This window comes from Nicrophorus vespilloides, unplaced genomic scaffold, assembly GCF_001412225.1.
Source record: "Nicrophorus vespilloides isolate i.1.1-1 unplaced genomic scaffold, Nicve_v1.0, whole genome shotgun sequence".
In the NCBI taxonomy this organism is placed as follows: domain Eukaryota; kingdom Metazoa; phylum Arthropoda; class Insecta; order Coleoptera; family Silphidae; genus Nicrophorus; species Nicrophorus vespilloides.
The window spans coordinates 111,258-135,805 of NW_017099854.1; the positions used below are offsets into that span (position 1 = coordinate 111,258).

The 24,548-nt window shown below is 27.5% G+C and overlaps 1 protein-coding gene across 1 annotated transcript; it reads left to right on the forward strand.

Annotated features, from left to right (window-relative positions):
• The first annotated feature begins 10,677 nt into the window (after positions 1 to 10,677).
• Positions 10,678 to 11,518, forward strand: LOC108565827. The gene is made up of 3 exons (XM_017925472.1): positions 10,678 to 10,738; positions 10,796 to 11,158; positions 11,217 to 11,518. The coding sequence occupies exons 1-3, from the start codon at positions 10,678 to 10,680 to the stop codon at positions 11,516 to 11,518; spliced, it is 726 nt and encodes a 241-aa protein (XP_017780961.1).
• Positions 11,519 to 24,548: the final 13,030 nt, after the last annotated feature.

Genomic DNA, 24,548 nt, shown 5'->3' on the forward strand with positions numbered 1-24,548 from the left:
AAGATATAACTAAAATATATATTTTCCTTGTTTAATAGTTTACTCCCGTATTGATACATCTTTAATTGAAATTATTCATAGGTTTGTATGATTGAACATACATTTATAATATAATAATAATATACAGAAAAACCTCGCATAGTTCGGATTCGCTGTAGCCGGGTTTCAATATTTCAAAACAAACAAAATTTTCATTGAGCAAAAGAAAAATAATTAATTAATGAATAGGACATTTTCCATGGTCATATATTATTATTATAGCGTAATCGTCCAATTACTTGAAACAAGTATATATAAAAAGAATATACGTTCTCAATATTATTACTAACATAATAATGAATCTGTACGTAGTGTTATTTATTTCATTGATTGCATCCATCTACGCAGAATTACGTAAGTAATAAATAAATAAGTAATAAATTGCATCGTATCAATAAAGAGATTTAAATGTTTCAGCTGCGTACATAAAACCTTGTGACTTATCTTCGAATAACTTAAATGCATGCATAACAGCGAATATAAAATCTACTTTGCTTCAATTTGGAGAAGGAATACCCGAGTTATCCATTCCACCACTGAAATTATTACCCATGCAATATTCGTTCCTTGAAATATCAAATTTTTATTTTGGATTATGGAAATACAATGTCTCAGGACTCGAATCAGCTAAAATACAAAACGTCGGAGGTGATTTCAAAAATAAAGTATTAATTGTGGAAGGTTTATTTCCCTACGTTGAAGCGTCTGGATTGGCTAAAATCAAAGGAAATATATTTAATTTAAATTTTGATAGCATTGGACCGATTTACGCTAATGTCAGTAAGTTTTAGTTCATTTTTTTTTAAGTAACGTTTAGTATATTCAAGTTATTTCAGCGAAAATTGCTTTTCGTTACATATTGAAAATTGATCACGTCGAAAATCAAGGAAAGATTTACATGAAAAAATCTTCACATGAACTTAAGATCAATAGAACGGATGGAAAATTTTACGTTTATTTAGAGAATCTTTCTTTCGGAAACCAAGAGAAAACGGAAATGATGAACGAAGTTCTTAACGAAAAAAGCGATGCCTTACTTGAAATGCTTTTTCCGATTTTAGCTAAAGGCTTAACTACATACTTGGATTCGAACGTTGATAAATTATTTCAAGCATATTCATTCATTGAATTATTCCCTCAAAATGACTCGTAACTTTACATTCATTTTATAAATTAAATTATTTTTAACTTTACTTTTACATTAAAATTAAATTGATGATATGTTTTATTATTGGACATCAACAATTTTATACCGAGAACTGTTGGATAATGTTGGGTTGAGGCGTGATATGTAAAAAATCACAAAATTAGTTTTCCATACATATTTCAAGTAATATTCTTCAGCAATACTTTACATAGTGTGCCTTCCATCAGTCCGGATTCATCATAAATTCAGTTTCTGTATATAGTTTGTTTCAATGTTTATTATTATTATTATATAACATTAATAACAATATGCATTAATATTGATTTATTATTGTTATATGTTTACAGTTCAAGGTGTTCTAGTTTTGTTTTGTTATATAGGAAATAGCAATATTTAATACTTATTTACGTCTAGAAAGTAATTGCACTTTTTTATAAAGAAAACACATTTAATAATGCTTATTAGTATCAATGTTTAATTATTCATATTATTCCTTTAATTATATATTTCATTCCATAAAATATAAATTCAGGAATTAATACAGTAAACACTCCAACAACACGCAACTTTTATAACTCAGTTTTTATATAACGGGTTATAGGGTTGAGGGTTTACTAACAAAAAAGCGGTTTTTGAATGTAGACTTAAACTATAAAAAAGACTTAATTATTTGAAACATAAACAATTTGACATAAACAGAAAATAGGAAAGGAATTAAGACTTATTAATGACTGCGAAACGAAATGATAGAAACATTCGTATACTTAAAAGAATGTCTTTTTTATGTCAATGACATCGGTGTTTCTCTCATGTGGAATGAGACTTACGAACTCTCGACTTACCAACAAAATTATAAAAGCACTAACTTGTTACAAGGAGATATATAGTGTTAAAAAATTAACTGTCCAAACAAAAAAGCATTTGTTTCTTTTGTCTTATTAAATACATGTCATGTCTACATTGAAATGTCTTTGTAAGTTTTTTGTTTATTTTAATCTATTTTTTTTTCAAATTTATGCAGTCAGTAATACGGAATTTAAGTTATATAAAAGTAAAAACCAGTAAGATAAGATATTTTGAATTTTTTACAATTCCCCCGATTTACGAATAAACTCGACTTACAAGAACCCTTTGGAATAAAATTGAAAACTGAAATTAGTTCTAAGGTATTACTTGCTTTAGAGACATGAATTTAAGTAAAAAGACAAGCGGGATTTGTGACTTATTATTTTTATTTAGAAAACGTTTGAACAAAGACTTGAATTTTTTATGTTTTGTTCTATGAGTTTTTATTTTTTAATATATATTTTTATAATTTTGGTTAATTTAATAAAAAAGAATGTAAAGCTCTTTTATCTATATATATTAATGTAATTAATCAATTGTTATTAGTTAATCCAAATTAACTCCAAGAAAATTGTGTAAATATATAAAGAAATGTAACAATATGATTTTAAACATACTAATTTTATATAATATATTATAATAATTTTATAATAATATATTATTTAAGATTGCAGTAAAAATTGCAATGTTGTCAACGTTAGCAAACAAATAAGATAATTTCATGAATAAGAATCTGCTCAGGTGTTATTGATGTTTGCACGATCAAAGGTCTACTACACCTATTTATGTTACTTGAATAATGTGTTTTCATCATCTCAAAATAACAATGTTTAATGCACAGTTTGTCACTGTAATTATACACAAATAATTGCAAACAGAAAATAAAAAATGTGTAAAATAAAATATTTATTCAATTAAAATGGGTCATCCTTTGGTCAGATGTTATTTATTTAGTATTATTGTTTTTTTGTGTTTATAAATAATAATCATAATTTATTAGCCAGAATAAACAAAACAAAATATACATAAAAAAATACAAAATACATAAAATACAAATAATACCTTTAAAATAAATAATTCTAAATATAAATAAATAAGAAAATGGTTATCAACCTAGGTTTTTCTGCTCTTTGTTTACAATTGTTTTAATGTAATTAAAATTTTGTTAATTTCTAGCCATTCAATTATTCTTTTTAGTTTTGTTTTAAACATAATCAATAAATTTATTTCAATTTTTGTTTATAACCATTCTCATGTTAGAAAGTATTTAACTCTATGTATATTAATACTGATTTTCTTGCGGATGAAAGACTTGTAACAATATTTAAATTTAATTGATAGAAAATAAAAAGTAATACATACAAATAAAATTTGAATCCATTTGAATTAAGTATTTCCATATTTAATTTAACACTTTACACATTAATAGTAATTGTCTGTTTTTATTATTAACTTCTCTACTTAAATATTTTCAACATAATTTGTAAAATTATTTTGTTGCGAATAATGTCCGAATTCGTTTAATGGTCCACGGAAAACTGTTTACTATCTGGAATAAGATAAATTAAAAAATACTTTAGTTAAGTGCAAAAAAAAAATAAAGAAATATATCTAAAAGCCAATAAGAAACGAGTTTATCGAATTAAAGAGAAGCTTTATTTTAATCTTATTTTTTTTCTTAAAAAATATATATATAAAAGATGAAATCCGAGAGAACAACCAAAAACCAAGATGTTCTTCCACTTTACAATACTATACACACTCATATTCATCGCAAATGCTGCATATTTACGTAAGTATTTACTATTGCATATTACTTAAATAAATATAAAAATATTTTAGCACCATTCCTGACACCTTGCAGTCAGAAATCATCGAAGTCATTAAATTATTGTATTTACAATAACATCAAATCAGCTAAACCCCATTTAATCGATGGATATCCCGAACTATCTTTTCCAAGCTTAAGAAAAGTTATCATTAATTACTCAGTCGTTAATAATAGCGATTTTGAGTTCGGATTGTGGAACTATAATATCACAGGGTTCGATAATTTCATTGTACAAAAAGTTGACTCGGATCTAAAAAATAACCTTTTCAAATTCGAAATTTTATTTCCATACCTCGAAGGTATCGGATCTTATGGATGCAAAGGAAAAGCGTTTAATTTGATATTAGACAGCACCGGACAAATGAGAGCAAACGCAAGTAAGTACACAACTTGAGTTAAATAATATTTATTTACTAAAATTTTATTGTTTCAGCGAATTATATTTTGCTTTTCGAGTTGAAGACGAAATTGGTTCACCGCAATGGTAATTTTTATTTAGAGCAAGAGTATAGAAATTCCAAAATTATTTTTCCTGATGGTGTTTTCTATCTGCATTTGGATAATTTGTATTTGGGAGATGTTGAGATTACGGAAATTATGAATCGAATTTTGAATTCAAATAGTTACTATTTGTTCGAATTCCTTATTCCGGTTATTGAAAAGAAAGTGAATGATATTTTGGGAAAATCCATTGATAAATTTTTGGATACTTATAAATATTCCCAATTATTTATATAAGTGAAATGGATTCATTTAATTAAACATAAAATAAGTATTAAGTGAAATATAATAATGGCAGAAAATGTACTCTTCAATTTAATGGATAATAAAGTATAAGAATCAAAGCAATTTAAATGTTATTATTTGTTCATCCTTTAGATCCGGGGTTGGCAAACCGCGGTAAATTACCCCAAATGGGGAAATACTTGAAGGTAATGAAAGCGTTTACAATTTAAAATATTGTAATGGTGCACGAAAAACTGTTTACTAAATGTGTTTCACAAATGATATCTGGAATATGATAAATTGAAAAATACTTTAGTTAAGTGCAAAAAAATAAAGGAATGTATCCCAAAGCAAATAAGAAACGAGTTTATCGAATTAAGGAGAAGCTTTATTTTAATCTTATTTTTTTCTTAAAAATATATATATATATATAAAAGATGAAATCCGAGAGAACAACCAAAAACCAAGATGTTCTTCCACTTCACAATACTATACACACTCATAATCATCGCAAATGCTGCATATTTACGTAAGTATTTACTATTGCATATTACTTATATACATATAAATATATTTTAGCACCATTCCTGACACCTTGCAGTCAGAAATCTTCGAAGTCATTAAATTATTGTATTTACAATAACATCAAATCAGCTAAACCCTATTTAATCGATGGATATCCCGAACTATCTTTTCCAAGCTTAAGAAAAGTTATCATTACTTACTCATTCGTCAATAATAGCAATTTTGAGTTCGGATTCTGGAACTATAATGTCACAGGATTCGATAACTTCATTGTCCAAAAAGTTGATGCGGATCTAAAAACTAACCTCTTCAAATTCGAAATATTATTTCCATACCTCGAAGGTATCGGATCTTATGGATGCAAAGGGGAAGTGTTCAATTTGAAATTGGACAGCACCGGACAAATCAGAGCAAACGCAAGTAAGTACACAACTTAAACTAAATAATGATATTCACTAAAATTTAATTGTTTTAGCGAATTATATTTTGCTATTCGAGTTGAAGACGAAATTGGTTCAACGCTATGGTAATTTTTATTTAGAGCAAGAGTATAGAAATTCCAAAATTATTGTTCCTGATGGTGTTTTCTATTTGCATTTGGATAATTTGTATTTGGGAAATGTTGAGATTACGGAAATTATGAATCAAATTTTGAATTCAAATAGTTACTATTTGTTCGAATTCCTTATTCCGGTTATTGAAAAGAAAGTTAATGATATTTTGGGAAAATCCATTGATAAATTTTTGGAAACTTATAAATATTCCCAGTTATTTATATAAGTTAAATGGATTACTTTCATTACGTATAAGATAAGTATTTAGTGAAATATAATAATGGCACTTTTGTACTTGTACTTTTGAATTTAATGCATAAATCTATAATAATACATAATAAAGTAAAAGAATCAAAGCAATTTAATTGTTATTATTTGTTCATCCTTTAGATCCGGTGAACCACGTAAACCACGGTAAATTACCCCTAATGGGGAAATACTTGTGGGTAATTAAAACGTTTACAACTTAAAATATTGTACATTTTTGGATGTTAAAAGTTGCAAAAACTTGTAAAATTCCAAATGAGATAACACTAAAAAGTTGCTGCTTTTATAAATAACCTATCTTTTGTTCCCATTCGATTCATCGCCGAGGTAAATATATTTTGGGATAATAAGTGAAAAACTTCCCCGTTCGCTGCTTTAGATATTAACATATTCAAGTAAAAACAACATAATTGTTGTACAAATCTATGATAAATGAACCATCAAAATCTTATTTACTTGATTTTATATTTTTATTTATTATTTTTTAAGTTATATTAAATTGTTATACCATTAATTTCCATAATTCTTTCTTTCATTTTACAGTTAATATTTTTTTCACTTACATACAATTTATGTTTAAATATTTCTATCAAATTAATTATGTTTATTATTAGAATGTATTCCAAAATAAATGAGAAACGTGTTTAATAAATTATTTTTTTAAGTTGTATTCAAATGTATCTTAGTCATTTATTTTTATTAAATATATATATAAGCCAAAATGCGAGAAAATAACTTAAAACTAAAATGTTCATCCACGTTGCAGTTGTATACTCAATAGTAGTCATTGTAAATGCTGCAGAATTACGTAAGTACATATCAGTAATTTACGAAATAATACTTTAAATAATTGAAAGATTTTAGCTCCGTTCATAACACTATGCAGACAAGAATCCTTGGATCTGAACGGATGCATTTCGAATAATATAGAAGCTGCAAAACCATATTTAGCGGAAGGATTACCCGAACTATCCATACCGAGCTTAAATCATCTCATTATTCCTTACTCGTATGTGAACACATCCAACTATGAGTTCGGATTATGGAACTACAATATAACAGGGCTCGAAAATTTCAATGTTCTAAAAGTTGATGCAGATCTTAAGAAGAACCTCTTCAAATTCCAAATTGAGTTTCCTTTTTGTGAAGGTATAGGGAGATATGGATTGAAAGGCAACTTGTTCAATTTGAATTTTGATAGCACAGGACCAGTGGAAGCTAATGCCAGTAAATTATAGTCTTTCTTCACAAGTAAATTGAAATATTTTTAATATATTATTGTTTCAGCTAAATTAATTTTGGATTTTGAACTAAAGACCAAGTTAGTTCAACGCAATGATATCACTTACTTTCAGCAGGAATACAGGCATATCGATGCAAGTACTGATGGTGTTTTACACATTTATATGCATAATTTGTATTTGGGAAATACGGAGATTACAGAAATTATGAATAGAATTTTGAATGAAAATAGTTATTATCTGTTTGAGTTTATTATTGAAACTTTTGAAAACTATTTAGATAATCTTCTAGACAAAGCTATTGATAATTTCTTCGAAATTTACACGTACGATGAGCTTTTGCTTTGAGCAAAAAACATTAATATTAAATTAAATAAAAAATATGTTTATATTCAAAATATTTTTATTTAAATTTTTTTATATAGTTTTTATAAGATATTTATAAATAAAGAAAATACAATAATGCCACTTGTGATTTCTACGGTCAAGCTGAAATTTCCTGAAGACAATCTCTTGAACCATTTCTGTTCTGTTAGATGACTTACAAACGTGGTACATATTTTGCGTGCCCCATTAGTTTTGGTATCAAATAAACAAACTCGAATTAAAGTTTTATTCGTTGCCATTTTCAAATATTAATTAAACAAATTTTTAATTGAAAAAGTATAAGATTGATTTATATTAAACTAGATGACACTTTATAAACAACAACAAGATATTTATGGCAATCTGTATTAAAAAACCACATAAACTTTTTTGGCAGTTGACATTTGAATTTAAATAATCTGTATGTAGAAGAGATGGTAATAATTATTATTCTGAATCAAATTCTTAGTCACTTTCAAAAGAATATGAATATGTACTATATAATCAGTATATGTAATAATGTTTTTTTGTGTATTGTTGCAATGAACATTGTTTAATATTTAGTATATTAATTTCCAATCCAATATATTAAAATAGTTTTATATTTGTAGGTATTCTTTATTTTTTTCTTCAAAAATTTCAAGTAAGGGATGATTTATAACTTTAATAACGGATCGAATTGAAGCATAATAAATATAATTTTTGTACGAATTATAATTTACAGTTGTTTTTCTGTTTATTTTGTTTAAATTTTGAGTTTGGAATAATATTTACTTTATTTTTAAATATTCCATATTAAAAAAAATGTTGTTATTTCAAATTAATAATTTTTAAAATATGTTTTATATCAGTGATTCCCAAAATAGTCTATATCGACCCCCAGGGGTCTATGATAACCTGCTACGTCAGCGAAAAAAAAATTTTCGGGGTCCATGAAATGAAAATGGGGTCCACGATAGTGGATCTCAACATACACTGATAGTACCTATTTACTTACATTATAATATCTTATAATATAAAGACATATACATTATTTATACAAGTACCTATGAAGTAAAAAAAATATTATATATGTTTATAAAATTGTGTAAGTTGTGGGATGTAGGCATTCGCTTTGTGGTCGCAATACATTTTGAACTTGTAAAAACCTGCACATAATGATATACCTGTATCATCTTGTTACAAGCATACGCGCAGTCTTAGAGCAAAGATCTTAATAATTATAATGTGCCAATATAAATAATATGCATATCCTTCTCACTAAAAACATTTACTTATTGCTTAGTTTATTTTATGTTACGTATATTTTATATAACAGATATAAAATTTTGTTTTGAGTATTTTAATTTAAATTCAATTAATAAATGTATATAACTTAACATGTGTTTTTACTTTAAGTTTTTAACTTCACTACAGTTAGAAATTTACAAAAAATCAATATCAGGTAAGTAGGGGGTCTACCCAAAACCGAAAACATGGGAACCTCTGTTTTTTATTATTAAAATTTACATTAGGAAATTCACTGGTTACGAAATCTGTTTATTAAACATAGACTAGAAAGATATTAAAACTAAAAATATGTTATTCAAATATACACAAATACATAATGTATTCGAAAATAAATAAGAAACGTGTTTATACAATTAGTCTTGCTGTGTCCTCAAAGTTTTGCAATTTATTTTTATTAAAAATGCATATAAGTTAAAATCCGAGGAAGCAATTTTAAAGCAAAATGTTCGTCCACATCGCGTTTGTCTTCTCAATTGTAGTCATTGCAAATGCTGCAGAATTACGTAAGTAATCATAATTAAATTCTGAAATAATACTTAATATAATTGATTGATTTCAGCTCCATTCATAACAGCTTGCAGTCGACATTCCTTGAACTTGAATGATTGCATTGCTAATAACATAGAAGCTGCAAAACCGTTTTTAGTGGAAGGATCACCCGAACTATCCATACCAAGTTTAAAACATTTCATTATTCCGTACTCTTTTATCAACAGATCCAACTTTGAATTCGGAGTGTGGAACTTCAATCTTACAGGGCTCGAAAATTTCAATGTCCTGAAAGTTGATGCAGATCTACAAAAGAACCTCTTTAAATTCCAACTCGGTATTCCTTATGGTGAAGGTTTTGGATCATATAGTTGCAAAGGCAAATTGCTCAATTTCAATATTGATGCCACAGGATTACTCATAGGCAACATCAGTAAATTCCATGCGTTCGTAATAAGCAAATTAAAATATTTAATATATTATTATTTTAGCAAAATTAATTTTTAATTTAGAGCTGAAAGCCAAGCTAGTCCAACGCAATGGATCCACGTACTTCCAGCAGGAATACAGTCATATCGATGCAAGTACTGATAGTGTTTATTACCTATACATGGACAATTTGTATTTGGGAAACACGGAGATTACAGAAATTATGAACAGAATTTTGAATGAAAATAGTTATTATATGTTCGAGCTTCTTATTGATGTTCTTGAAAACTATCTAGATACGGTGCTAGTCAAAGCTATTGATACTTTCTTCGAATCTTATACGTATGATGAGCTTTTGCCCTAAGCAGTATTAAATAATATACATTTAAAAAAATATGATTATATTTAAGTTGTTATTATTGTTCACTCTTTTTGTATATTTATTCATAAGATAATTTAAAAAATAATAAATGTTTTCGATTCATTAACATTTCAAGAATTTCTCCAATTGCAGCACCTCTGTTGCAGACATTCCTATTGCTTCGTCTTATATTTGTGAATTGTGTTCTAGTCATTTATTAGATTATGTTATGTACCAATATTTTGCATTTAACATATTTGTTTTGTTCATTTCTGGCTTGCCATCATTTATTCTTCAGCTTAAATTGTTTATAAAATTTTGGTGAAAAGTATGACTTGTAACTTAAAGAAAGCATTTGAAATTTAACGCTAAACTTTATACCATTAAAATTTACATTGAATTAATATCTAAGCAATATTTAAAAAAGAATATATAATAAAGTATATACTACTTTCGAAACGTGTTTAGGTAATTAAATCTTGTGGTATCATCAAAGTTTTATTTGTATTTTATTTTTATTAGAAATATATATAAGTTAAAATCCAAGAAAACTATTTTAAAGCAAAATGTTCTTCCACATTGCACTTTTATTTTCAATTGTATTCATTGCAAATGCCGCAGAATTACGTAAGTAGTTATAACTAATTCATGAAATAATACTTTTATATAATTGATTGATTTCAGCTCCATTCATAATACCTTGCAGTCGACATTTGTTAGACTTGAATGAATGTATTTCTAATAACCTAGAAGATGCAAAACCGTATTTAGCGGAAGGAGTACCCGAACTATCCATACCAAGTTTAAAACATGTCACTATTCCGTACTCGTTTATCAACAAAACGAACTTTGAATGCGGAGTGTGGAACTTTAATATTTCAGGATTCGAAAATTTCAATGTCCTAAAAGTTGATGCAGATCTAAAGAAGAACCTCTTTAAATTCCAACTAGAGTTTCCTGCTGGTGAAGCTATTGGATCATATGGATGCAAAGGCAATTTTCTCAATTTAAATATGGATGGCACAGGACCATTCGAAATTAACGCCAGTATATTCCAATTATTTTTATCATGATAATTAAAATATTTAATATATTAATATTTTAGCACAATTAATTGTAAATTTAGAGCTGAAAACCAAGCTAGTTCAACGCAATGGATTAACTTACTTCCAACAGGTGTACAAGCATTTAGATGCAAGAATTGATGGTGTTTTTTTCTTCTATATGCATGATTTGTATTTGGGAAACAATGAGATCACGGAAATTATGAATAGAATTTTGAATGAAAATAGTATGTATGTGTTTAACGTGCTTAGTCCAATTCTTAAAGAACGGTTAGGGAGTCTGCTAGACAAAGCCATTGATAATTTCTTCGAAATTTACACGTATGATGAACTTTTGCCTTAAGCGATTCTACTACTAGATTCAATTGAATAATATATGAAAAAATGTATTTGTATTTAATCTTTTTCAGAAGATAATTTAAAAATAAAGAAATATTCAAATAATTACTCCGTCAAACTGTATTATTGTGTTGGCAACTAAGTGTTTGCTTATTTGCAATCTCACGTGTGATGCTATGACTATCTGAATCGATAATGGGTGTCATCAACGATCTGGCCGTTGCAAATTTTTTAGTAAAAAATTTTCAGAATGAAATTTGGCAAACTAATTTTGATACTGCCTTTTTTAAGGCTTCATTCTCATATACGGAACATAACTTCTTGTGATGCCGTTTCGGATATAATACAATAAAATACGTCTAATATGCGCGTCTTCTTTCATTTTTAAAACGGTATAAAAACAAAACTAAATAACTAATCCATATATTTTTTTTTTACTAAATTAAAGGTGGAAGTTCAATAAGAAAACAGTGCTTTTAGCACGTTGATAAAAAAAAAAGAATATGCTAAGACCGCAATTACTTAGTTGCCAGCACAATAGATATGGATATATTAGAAATTTTATTTGAAATAGTCAAGAAAAAAACATTAACAATGGAATATTTCACTAAATTAAAAATAACTGTTGCTTAAGTGATCATTTAAAAACTAAAATTATGCCAGTGGTCCATCCTGGGAAATCTGTGATTCTGATTCGAATAATAATATAATTGGTATTGTAAATAAAAGTGTGAATAAATTATATATTTTTTATTGACACCAATTATATTATTTCGACATATACATCATGTAGTTTTTCTTAATTTAGATATAAAATCATATAGATTTATTTACACTTGAAGTAATTTTACTATTCATGCAGATGTTCTGTTTGCATGCAGTAATCATTACGCTTTGTTTTGTATTTGTGAATTGTATTGTAGTATCTTTTTTTTTTAATTGATCGCATTAAATCGATTGAAACGAATAATATAATAGAATATAACATCTTAGAAATTATAATATAATTTATCAAGTAATGTTTACTAAATATGATTAACAAATAACGACTGGACAAGGATACAAATCAAAAGTATGTTTTTGTACATACAAACAAATAAATACTGCTTTTTAAACGTGTTTAATTAATTAAATCATGCGTTGTTGTTTTGTTTCTAATTTATTTTTATTAAATATATATATAAGTTCAAATACGAGAAATCAAATTTAAAGCAAAATGTTCTTCCACATCGTACTTGTATCCTCAATTTTAGTCATTGCAAATGCTGCAGAATTACGTAAGCAGTTATAACTAATTTATGAAATAACACTTTTATATAATTGATTGATTTCAGCTTCATTCATAATACCTTGCAGTCGATATTTATTAGACTTGAATGAATGTATTTCTAATAACCTAGAAGATGCAAAACCGTATTTAGCGGAAGGATTACCCGAACTGTCCATAGCAAGTTTAAAAAATAGCATTATACCGTACTCATTTATCAATAGATCCAATATTGAATTTGGAATGTGGAACCTCAAAGTTACAGGACTCGAAAATTTCAATGTCATAAAAGTTGACGCAGATCTAGAAAAGAACCTTTTCAAAATCCAAATCGGGTTTCCTTATGTTGAAGGTAATGGACCATATATATGCAAAGGCAATTTATTCAATTTAAATATTGATGGCACAGGAACTCTCAAAGTCGACGCAAGTAAATGCCAAATATATTTGCAAAGAAAATTAAAATATTTAATATATTATTATTTTAGCAAAATTAATAATGAATTTAGTGCTGAAAACCAAACTAGTTGAACGAAATGGTTACATATACTTCCAGCGAGTATTTAAGCATCTCGATATAAGTACTGATGGTGTTTTTCATATGGACATGCACAATTTGTATTTGGGAAACACAGAGATTACGGAAATTATGAATAGAATTTTGAATGATAATAGTTATTATATGTTTGAAGTTCTTGTTCCCATTCTAGAAAACCATTTAGATAACCTGATATGCAAAGCTATTGATAATATCTTCGATATTTACACGTATGATGAGCTTTTGCCTTAAAACAAACAAACAGTTCAATTTTATTATATATACAAAAATATGTTTGTATTTAAAGTATTATTAGTGTTTGCTTTTATTATATAGTTTTTCATAAGATATTTTAAAAATATGGAATTATTCAAATAATCTCTCATTATAAAAAGTTACATTCTTATGATGACTGTATTAGATGATATAGTTACAAAGAAAATTATATGAGTAAACAAATGTAAGCACAAAAATGTAAATACTAACATTATTTACTAAGATATTATTATTTAATTCAATCAGATGTAGAAAACCTTGATTGCAATTTAAACAAAAAATATATGAACTTTTTACTATTCAAATTATATTGATTTCTTAATGAAACAATGTTTAACGACTGGTAAATGATAAAAACTAAAAATATGTTAATGGAATATACATTCAAAACGTGTTAGGTTAATTAAATCTTGCGAAATAGTCAAAGTTTTATTTTTAATTTATTTTGATTAAAAATATATATAAGTTAAAATCCGAGAAAATAATTTTAAAGCAATATGTTCTTCCATATCGTAATTGTATCCTCAATTGTAGTCATTGCAAATGCTGCAGAATTACGTAAGTAGTTATAACTAATTTATGAAATAATACTTTTATATAATTGATTGATTTCAGCTCCATTCATAACACCTTGCAGTCGAAATTCGTTAGACTTGAATGAATGCATTTCTAATAATATAGAAGCTGCAAAACCGTATTTAGAGGAAGGATCGCCCGAATTATCCATACCAAGTTTAAAACATATCGTTATTCCATACTCATTTATAAACAGATCCAACTTAGAATGCGGAGTTTGGAACTACAATGTTACAGGGCTCGAAAATTTCAATTTGTTGAAAGTTGACGCAGATCTAAGAACGAACTTGTTTAAATTCCAATTCGAGTTTCCTTATGTTGAAGGTATTGGACAATATGGATGCAAAGGCAATTTGCTTAATTTAAATATTGATGGCACAGGATTACTCCCAGTCAACGGCAGTAAAATTACAGCATTCTTACCATAAAAAGTAAAATATTTAATATATTATTATTTTAGCAAATCTAATTCTGAATGTAGAGCTGAAAACCAAACTAGTTAAACGCAATGAATTTACTTACTTCCAGCAGGTATACAGGCATGTAGATGTAAGTATTGATGGTGTTTTTCACTTGTACATGTACAATTTGTATTTGGGAAACACGGAGATAACGGAAATTATGAATAGAATTTTTAATGAAAATAGTTATTATATGTTTGAACTTCTTATTCCCATTCTTGAAAACCGTTTAGATAATCTGCTAGGTAAAGCTATTGATAATTTCTTCGAAACTTACACGTATGATGAGCTTTTGCCTTAAGCAAAACTACTACTATGTTCAATTACATATATATCAATAAATGTATTTGTATTTAAGGTGTTATTATGGTTTACTTTTTTATAATATATTTTATAAATTAAAGAAATATTTAAATCAATTGTATTTATTTACATTTTAAGAAGTTTAAACGTCTTCATATATAAACAGTGGAATCTCGCTTAATGAGCGACGTTTTGAGAAAAGAAGTCCCGGTCTGCTATATCATTTTAAAACTTGTGTACACATAATATGTGTATTTTTTTAATATGTTTCACTATACGAGTAAAAATCCCGAAATTTTGGAACGGATTAAATCGTTACGCGAGGTTCGACAGTATATTATAAATTTTAAATTGAATTCCTAGTCCGATTTAAACATTAATTTTAAGTGAAATAGTGAGAAAAGAGATATTATACAGAGCATGGAATAATGTAATTAGTTCTTTATTAATTATTTTCTGGCATGATATGAGTTACTAAAACTGATTTGTATGAAATGACTCACCTGCTACATCATTTTAAAACTTGTGTACACATTTTATGTGTATTTTTTAATATATTTCAAAAATTTTGGAACGGATTAAATCGTTACGCGAGGTTCGACAGTATATTATAAAATTTAAATTGAATTCCTAGTCCGATTTCATTAATAAGTGAAACTGTGAGAAAAGAGATATTATACAGAGCATGGAATAATGTAATTAATTCTTTATTAATTATTTTCTGGCATTATATGAGTTACTAAAACTGATTTGTATTAACACATTTTGTGCTGGTAGCCCGTTGCGACAACTGCATCATGTAGCGGCCAAAATTCCGTATTTTTGTTGTTTTGATGATAGTTGTGGTATGCTTTACATGTAAAATTCGATGTGACAATTTATTCCAATTTAAAAGACAATAAAGAGATATAAAGAGATTATAGAATTTACTTATTTTATGCATTACAACATATATTTTTTAATACTTTAGTAATGTATGAAACTTTTCGAAACACTGACCTCTATGAACGAGTCAATAATAAACGTACGAGTTTACGATATTTTATAATTTTGGAAGTATTATAAACTTTAAAAGCACAGTCTTTCACACCATGGAATTATACTTCCATCAAGATATAAACTTCGACGTCAATAGGTCTAATAGTCGGTCGTTTTCGTCCACAATATTCTCATTGTTAGAAGAACAAAATAAGCGGTAATTGCTTTCCATTTCACAGATTTCCTAAAATCTCTAAATAGCTCCTCATTTTGGTAATGGTGCCGATTGCTTTCTTCTGCCATTAATTCAGATAAATCGTCTCCAATAAACAATCTTACAAACATTTTATTGATTGTTTGAGAAACTGTTCACACCAGCGCGTCTCAAAAATTCCTTTATTTTAGGTGGATTGTCTATTGCCGACCAGTCTTCATGTTTGTCTTCATCTTCGGCCTCATTTTTATTTCCTTCAACATATTTGAGAGCGGCAAAATTGGAACTCTTCACCTACGTGAGAAGACGTCACTTTATAGAGTGATAGTGACGTCGTCCCACTTTCATAATCAAACGCAGATAAACTATTATCATTCGAATGATTGGATAAGTTATCCGCGTATATTTCATTATCACTACTATTTCTAAAATCCATTTTAAACAAACTGTTATACTAGGTTAGGTACTAACATGTAAACAGTATAACTTTCCATTTATTCCTAGTCCAATTATTGAGGGACCTTGACATGATTATATATCAGAAAGATCGAAAAAATAGATTTTTTCGCATTGGTTATAACGAGCCGGTGTGACCGGTATTTTGTATAGTCAAGCTCATAGAGGGAAATAATGTCAATTGAATTTAATAGATGAAATTACCGAAAAAACTAGGTACGTCACATCAAAATAGTAATAATACCCGTCTGTCATCTAAACAGATAAATTATTTGAACTGTAATAGATATTTGAATTTTTACATATTGTTAGGCTTTTTGGGAAAGACAGAGTGATAATGAAACTTCGATACAACGAAGACTGCAATTGTCCAAAAACGTTAATAGTTCTGAAAATATGTCACTAAAAATGCTAAAATGGAGTTTGGCGTAAAATATTGCTACAATTTATAAAATAACAATCCATTAAAAATGAAAATATCCAGACATTCGAAAATATCAATGAAGAGAAAATTAAAAATAAAATGAATGCAGAATATGATATTTTTTTAATGGAAGATTTATAAAACCTTTAGAAAACTTAAACAAAAATAAACTTTATATAATTAAAATTTAAATTGTTTACAATTACAAAGAAAAAATGTTTACAGAAACTGATTCATAAATAACGTCTGTAAAAAGATAAAAAATAAAAATATGTTATTGGAGTATACATAAATATATAATGTTTACGATAATATATAAAAAACGCATTTGGTTAATTAATTAATTAAGGATTAACTTATTTTTTGTAATTAAAAGTATATATAAGTGAAAATCTGAGAAAACAAGTCAAAAGCAAAATGTTTATCCACATCGCAGTTGTATCCTTTATTGTAGTCACTTCAAATGCTGCACATTTACGTAAGTAATGATTATTAAATTATAAAACAATACAGTAAATAAACTAAATGATTTCAGCTCCGTTCATAATTCCTTGCGGTCGACAATCGTTGAACTTGAATGAATGCATTTCTAATAACATAGAAGCTGTTAAACCATATTTAGAGGATGGATCACCCGAATACTCCATACCTAGTTTGAAACATATCGTTATTCCGTACTCATTCGTGAACAGATCCAACTTTAAATTCGGAGTATGGAACTACAATATTACAGGGCTCGAAAATTTCAATGTCCTGAAAGTTGATGTTGATTTAAAAAGTAACCTTTTCAAATTCCAAATTGAATTTCCTTATGGTGAGGGTAATGGATTTTATGGATCCAAAGGGAACTTGTTCAATTTGAATTTTGAAGGCACTGGACCAATCAAAGCTTACGGAAGTAAGTTCACAGATTTTTTTAGTAAGGAAATTCTAAAATATAATTTGTTTCAGCAAAATTAATTTTGAATTTTGAACTGAAAACCAAATTAGTTCAACGTAATGGTTACACTTATTTCAAGCAGGTATATAGAAATATCCATGTGACTACTGATGGTGTATTTTACATGTATATGCATGATTTGTATTTGGGAAGCACAGAGATTACAGAAATTATTAATAGAGTTTTTAATGATAATAGTTATTATATGTTCGAATTAATTGTTCCAATTTTAGAAGATCATTTAGATAAACTGCTGAATAAAGCTATTAATAATTTCTTTGAAACTTACACGTACGGTGAGCTTTTACCTTAAGCGAAACTCGATAATATTATATTAATCTTCGTAGTATATTAGTAAGTTAGTGCTGTCTGTGTATATATAATTAATTATAATAATGGTTATTGTAAGAAGAAAAAAAATATAATTCCATAATATAAAATGTCTTTCTTTATATTGATGCTTCTTTCTCCTCCAATCCTTTAAGCAATACAATTGTTACTTGTAACATGTCATCACATGTTTGTGAAATCTGAAATTAGTAGGTAACAGTTCTCCTTAATTTACAAAATCCACAGAACGTTTTGACAACAACGTCTAGCGTATTTCTTTCACTAGCTTCAAAAAGTGAGATCATTAAGTAAACAAATATTATCATGATTATATCCAAATTATTAAATAGAAAATGACTGCGATGATGAAAAAAGCGGTAAAGAAGAAAAAAAAATTGTCCTGCCCCAAGACACTCAAAAAAGAGCTTTTAATATTAGATTGTACAAAGAAAAGAAGAAATAATTTAGGTTCATTATTTAACTTTATAGCGTTAAACCTGGTGTGGTAGCAGATGTTATTTCTATTTCTAGAAATTTTGTGTGCGCAATATTAAATAAGTTTGTAAAAATCATTTTTCTCTATTTTTTTGTAAAAACTCGATAAACGGTTTAAACCGGTTTTGTAGAAAAATTGAGATTCGTAAGTCGGTTTTCGCATCGCCGACCTCAGAATAACAGAATATTATCCTTCTGTTCTTTTGATATTTCGAGAATTTAGTAGTGTTTTTAATTAGAAAACAAATTTTAATTTGTCGTATTTCCTCGTCATTGTCATTTCCATGCAGCTTTTCAAAAGCTTTTTAAATAGTATAGTGGATATAGTTTATTATATTTTATTCATTATATCTATTTTATAGTGACTGACATTTTTATTTTGTTGTTGAAGTATTTTTCTCTGTGTTATTTCTAGTTTGTTTACTATTTGTTGTTGCAATGATGATTGGTTTCTTCTTGCTGTTGAGCTTTATTACCTACTCAAAATCAGTGTCCTTACATTCACTTATCGCGATGCGGCAACAAGAATTAGGTCAAAAAGATAATTTATTTATAATGATTTTTATTTATATATTCATCCAGGGCGACTAGTATCCGATTGGTTAAGTAGCCCTACTCACGATTTCGTGGGCGCCGGTTCGAATCCTGGTCAAACCAGGCTCTTTGTGAGCCCTCTCAGTGCTTGCAGCAATAAGGCCATCATTCATCATGAAAGGACAGTCAAATGAAGGAGGTTCAGCAAGTCGATGAACAATGACAGTGTTAAGGATAGTAGCAGATACACAGACAAAGGGAACATTGGAATCGCAGAGCATCAATATACTGAAGTTTGATACAAGACGGCAGCCAACCAACAACTTACAGAAGAATATAATAGTAAAAACTTCCATTGCAAAGTTTACCAGAAAACAATGGTCTACCACCATTAGAATTAATTAATATTCGCAGGAATAACTATATATACTATGATATATATACTATAATACTATGACATAAAATTATATATATTAACCATTTCTCATAATTTTGCCAGTCCGTATGTTTAAAGAAATAGAAGATCGTAGTTCTAGTTCGTGCATTTCTTGTGCTGTAGTAGTTAAGAACTATTTATTTGAACTGATCCCTACAACGAATCTAATATATGTATTTTACTTTCTTATTTTCCTATTTCTTCTATTTTATCCCATGGATCGAGGTTTCGTTTTCTTACACATTTTTCTGCATTCCTTTTAGATCTCCGGCATTTATGTACTTTTTTACGTTGTTATTTGCACTGTAATTTGGATTTAAGACAGAAACTCAGGTCAATACGTGCATTCAGCTTAACGTCAATATCAATATTTACATTTAGATAATCTATATTTAGAGAAGATGGATATACTGTTTTTTTTTTAAATATTATGTGAAAAAGTAAAAAATATACATAATACGTAATATAATATACATAGTGCACTAGACCCAGTGATTCATTCTAAGAAACCCGTTATATTTTCAATTTCTTTTTTTAATAAACTATATCAATTTTATTTTATAATTTGCATTATCTGTTTCCTTTTTTAAATATTTCTTATTTGCAAAAAATGTTAAAGTATTATAGAATTGATGTTATTTAATTATTATATCGCTAAAATCAAATTGTTTTCTTAACAAAAAAAATGTTAACTTAATCTAATTCACAATTAACGTGTGGAATCAGATCTACAATAATAATTTGTTATTGGAGTATACAGAAATATGTAATGTTTTTAAAAATTAATGATAAACCTGTCTGATGAATTCAATCTAGGTGTCATCAAATATTTGTTTATAATTTATCTTTTATCAAAAAAGTATATATATAATAAAATCCGAGAAAACAACATAAAATTAAAATGTTCCTACACATCGCAGTTGTATCCTCAATTGTAGTCATTGCAAATGCTGCAAAATTATGTAAGTACTTATCATTAATTTGAGAAATAATTGTTTAAATAACTAAATAATTTCAGCTCCATTCAACCAACAATCGTTGGACATAAATGAATGCATTTCAAATAAAATCGAAGCTGCGAAACCGTATTTAGCAGATGGATTACCCGATTTATCCATACCTAGTTTGAAACATGTCGTTTTACCGTACTCAGTCGTGAACAGATCCAACATTGAATTCGAATTATGGAATTACAATATTACAGGGCTCGAAAATTTCAATATCTTGAAAGTTGATGTTGATCTAAAAAATAACCTCTTCAAATTCCAAATCGAGTTTCCTTATATTCAAGGTAATGGATCTTATGGATGCAAGGGGAATTTATTCAATATAAAGTTTGATGGCACCGGACCAATCGAAGCGTTTGCAAGTAAGTTAATAGCATTGTTTCTAATAAAATTTATAAAATATATTTTGTTTCAGCGAAATTAATTTTGAACTTAGAGCTGAAAACAAATATAATTCAACGTAATGGTCACAAGTATTTACAGCAAGTTGACAGGGATATTGATATAACTACAAATGGTATTTTTCATATGGATCTGTACAAATTGTATTCGGGAAACACGAAGATTTCGGAAATCATGAATGGAATTATTAATGATAACAGTTATTATATGTTTGAAATTGTTGTTCCCATTCTAGAAAACTATTTAGATAGTGTGCTCGACAAAGCTACTAATAATTTCTTCGAAACTTACACCTACGATGAGCTTTTTCCTTAAACGAAACACAATAACTTTAAATTTAAAGGATTTTTATTCTTAACAATTTTTGTGTGGTTTATCATAACTGATTAAATAAATAAAGACAAATTATGTATATGTACATTTTAATTATTTTTATTACAATAGTACCTCGCTTTACGGGTTCCACAAAAGTTGACCGTAAAGCCATACAAATTTAATTGTATTTGTTCCTTTTGTTAATAATAATAAATATTATAGTTTTTAGTTCATAAAGCATTTTATTCTTTTTATAATTAAACATTGTTTGCTATAAATAGAAAAACTGCTATAATTTAATTAGAAATTACATATTTATACTTTGAAGGTATAAATGCTATAACAGTATTCAATAAATTATATTTACTAAGCATATTCACTAAGATAATATAGTTTCAATGAATTACTTTACTAATTAAACAAAGTTAATGTAATGGTTTTTAATTTAGATAATGTTTATTTATAAAAGATTAAGATAATGAAATTTTTTAATTACATTTTGTTATTTTATGTGAAAAACTGATAAACAAGTCATACAGTTTATGAAACATATTGTGTCTACGCAATATACTATTATTAAATCGCTGTTTTATTAACAAACACTAAATGTGATTCATAAATAAGGACTGGAATAAGATCAAAATGCATAATATTTAATTAGATATATAATGTTTTCGAAAAACCTGCCGTAGTTGGTTAATATAAACTTAAGATCTCGTCAAATATTTGTTTGCAATTTAAGTTTCATCAAAAGTATATATACGTGAAAATACGAGAAAAACAGCTTAAATGCAAAATGATTCTCCAAATCGCAGTTGTATCCTCCATTGTAATCATAGCAAATGCTGGAAAAATATGTAAGTAGTTATCACCTATTTGTGAAGTAAATATATAATTGTATGTATTATTTTAGTTCCGTATATAAAACCATTGTATCAAGATTCATTGGACTTGAATGAATGCATTTCTAATAAAATAGAAGCTGCAAAACCGTATTTAGCAGATGGATTACCAGATTTATCCATACCTAGTTTAAAACATATCGTTATTCCGTACTCGGTCGTGAATAAATCCAATTTTTAATTCGAATTATGGAATTACTATCTTACAGGACTCGAAAATTTCAATGTTCAGAAAGTTGATGTTGATCTAAAAAATAACGTCTTCAAATTCCAAATGAAATTTCCTTATGCTGAAGGTAACGGATTTTATGGATGCAAAGGAAATTTGTTTAATATGAAGTTTGATGGTACCGGACCAATAAATATCTACGCAAGTAAGTTACTAACTTTTTCACTAAGATTATTTTTAAATATTATTTATTTCAGCAAATTTTTTTATGGATTTAGAGCTAAAAACCAAGCTAGTTGAACGCAAAGGATTTACTTACTTCCAGCAGGTATACAGGCGTATCGATATAAGTACTAACAGTGTTTTTCACGTGTACATGGACAATTTATATATGGGGAATACAAAGATTACGGAAATTATGAATGGAATTTTTAATGACAATAGTTATTATATGGTTGAACTTCTTGTTCCTATTCTAGAGAAACATTTAGATGGTGTGCTCGACAAAGCTATTGATAAATTCTTCGAAACGTACACTTACGATGAGCTTTTTCCTTAAGTGAAACACAAGCATTTTAATTAAATTTTATTCTAAACAAATAATAATGTTCGTATTTAAATGCAAATATCGTTAATATTCATAATAACAAAATTATTATTATCTATATTTATTTTTTATTAAAAAAGTATTGTATCTCTTCAAAATTGTTCCTACTTCCTACAAATTTACTCCAATGCAATTGTATTTTTTTAAAATTAAAATAAGACTATAGAAAAGCTTCTATTGCAATTATAATGATAATGTTAAGATAATCAATTTTTTTAAATAAATTCTTAGTCTGTTTCACCGAAGAAAATAAAAACATTTGCTATACAGTTTGTTATAAAATATAATACAGTAATACCTCTCTTAAATTGTAACAAAAATAACTAGCTTAACGAGCGATATTTCGGATGAGTGACAAGATGGGAATTCCCAGTGTTTGATAGACCGGTGGCAATCGCAAGCCCGACAACCGAAATACCGCCAATCAAATTCCCGATGTTTGAAATGCCGACTGTATCGAAATTCCGACAACTATAATCCCGACTATATGAAAATCCCGAAAACCATAATCCCAACTGTATCAAAATCCCGACTATATCGAAAATGTCTACAGTAACATTTTTAAACTATTCCAGACTGATAACATTTTCTGGCTCTAGCAGAACTCCCAATTCTGCCTCCGCCTCGTGCTTCCTTCCAACCCATCTGCAGCACCTAAATAGCGTGTGTTCAAGGCTACCATCCTCCTCACAATACCAGCACCTTTCGTACACCTTCTTCGCGATGAAGTGCAGGTACTTGCCAAAGCATCCATGGCCAGACATCACCTGGCTCGGGTGAAATGTTGTTTCACCGTGCTTTCTGCTTACGAGCAGGATTACGAGCCTGCTACATCATTTTTGCGTAGTGTCCACGCAATGTACATTATTATATGCAATGAGCAAAATAAACATTAAGACAGTGTTATATTGTAGGAAACCATACATTTTGATATATATATAGTTTCATCTTTTTACCATTCTCAAATATTTTTGTAATAAGTTGTATACATAGTTTTCTTTCAAATAATTAACAATATTTAATTGGTGCAAAATGAATGTTATTTCATTGTTTTTGTTACTTATATAAATGTTTTATTAACAAAAACTAAATCTGATAAATAAATAACGACAGGAAATTTTATAGAATTTTATTAGATTATACACACGTTTATAATGTTTTCAAATATACGTGACTGGATAATTAAAATTTAAGTTTTCTTCAAATATTTGTTTGTAATTTATGTTTCATCAAAAGTATATATAAGCTAAAATTCGAGAAAACAACTTAAATTCAAAATGTTTCTCCACGTAGCAGTTGTATCCTCAATTGTTATCCTTGCAAATGCTGCAAAATTATGTAAGTAGTTATCATCAATTTGTGATATAATTCTAAAGATAACTAAATAATTTTAGGTCCACAAAT

Excerpts from the sequence above, each read along its gene's own strand:
- LOC108565827 (XM_017925472.1), top strand. The coding sequence starts at position 10,678 with ATGTTCTTCCACATTGCACTTTTATTTTCAATTGTATTCATTGCAAAT. Across the intron at positions 10,739-10,795 it reads TGCAAATGCCGCAGAATTAC|CTCCATTCATAATACCTTGC; the intron begins GTAAGTAGTTAT and ends GATTGATTTCAG. Across the intron at positions 11,159-11,216 it reads ACCATTCGAAATTAACGCCA|CACAATTAATTGTAAATTTA; the intron begins GTATATTCCAAT and ends TTAATATTTTAG.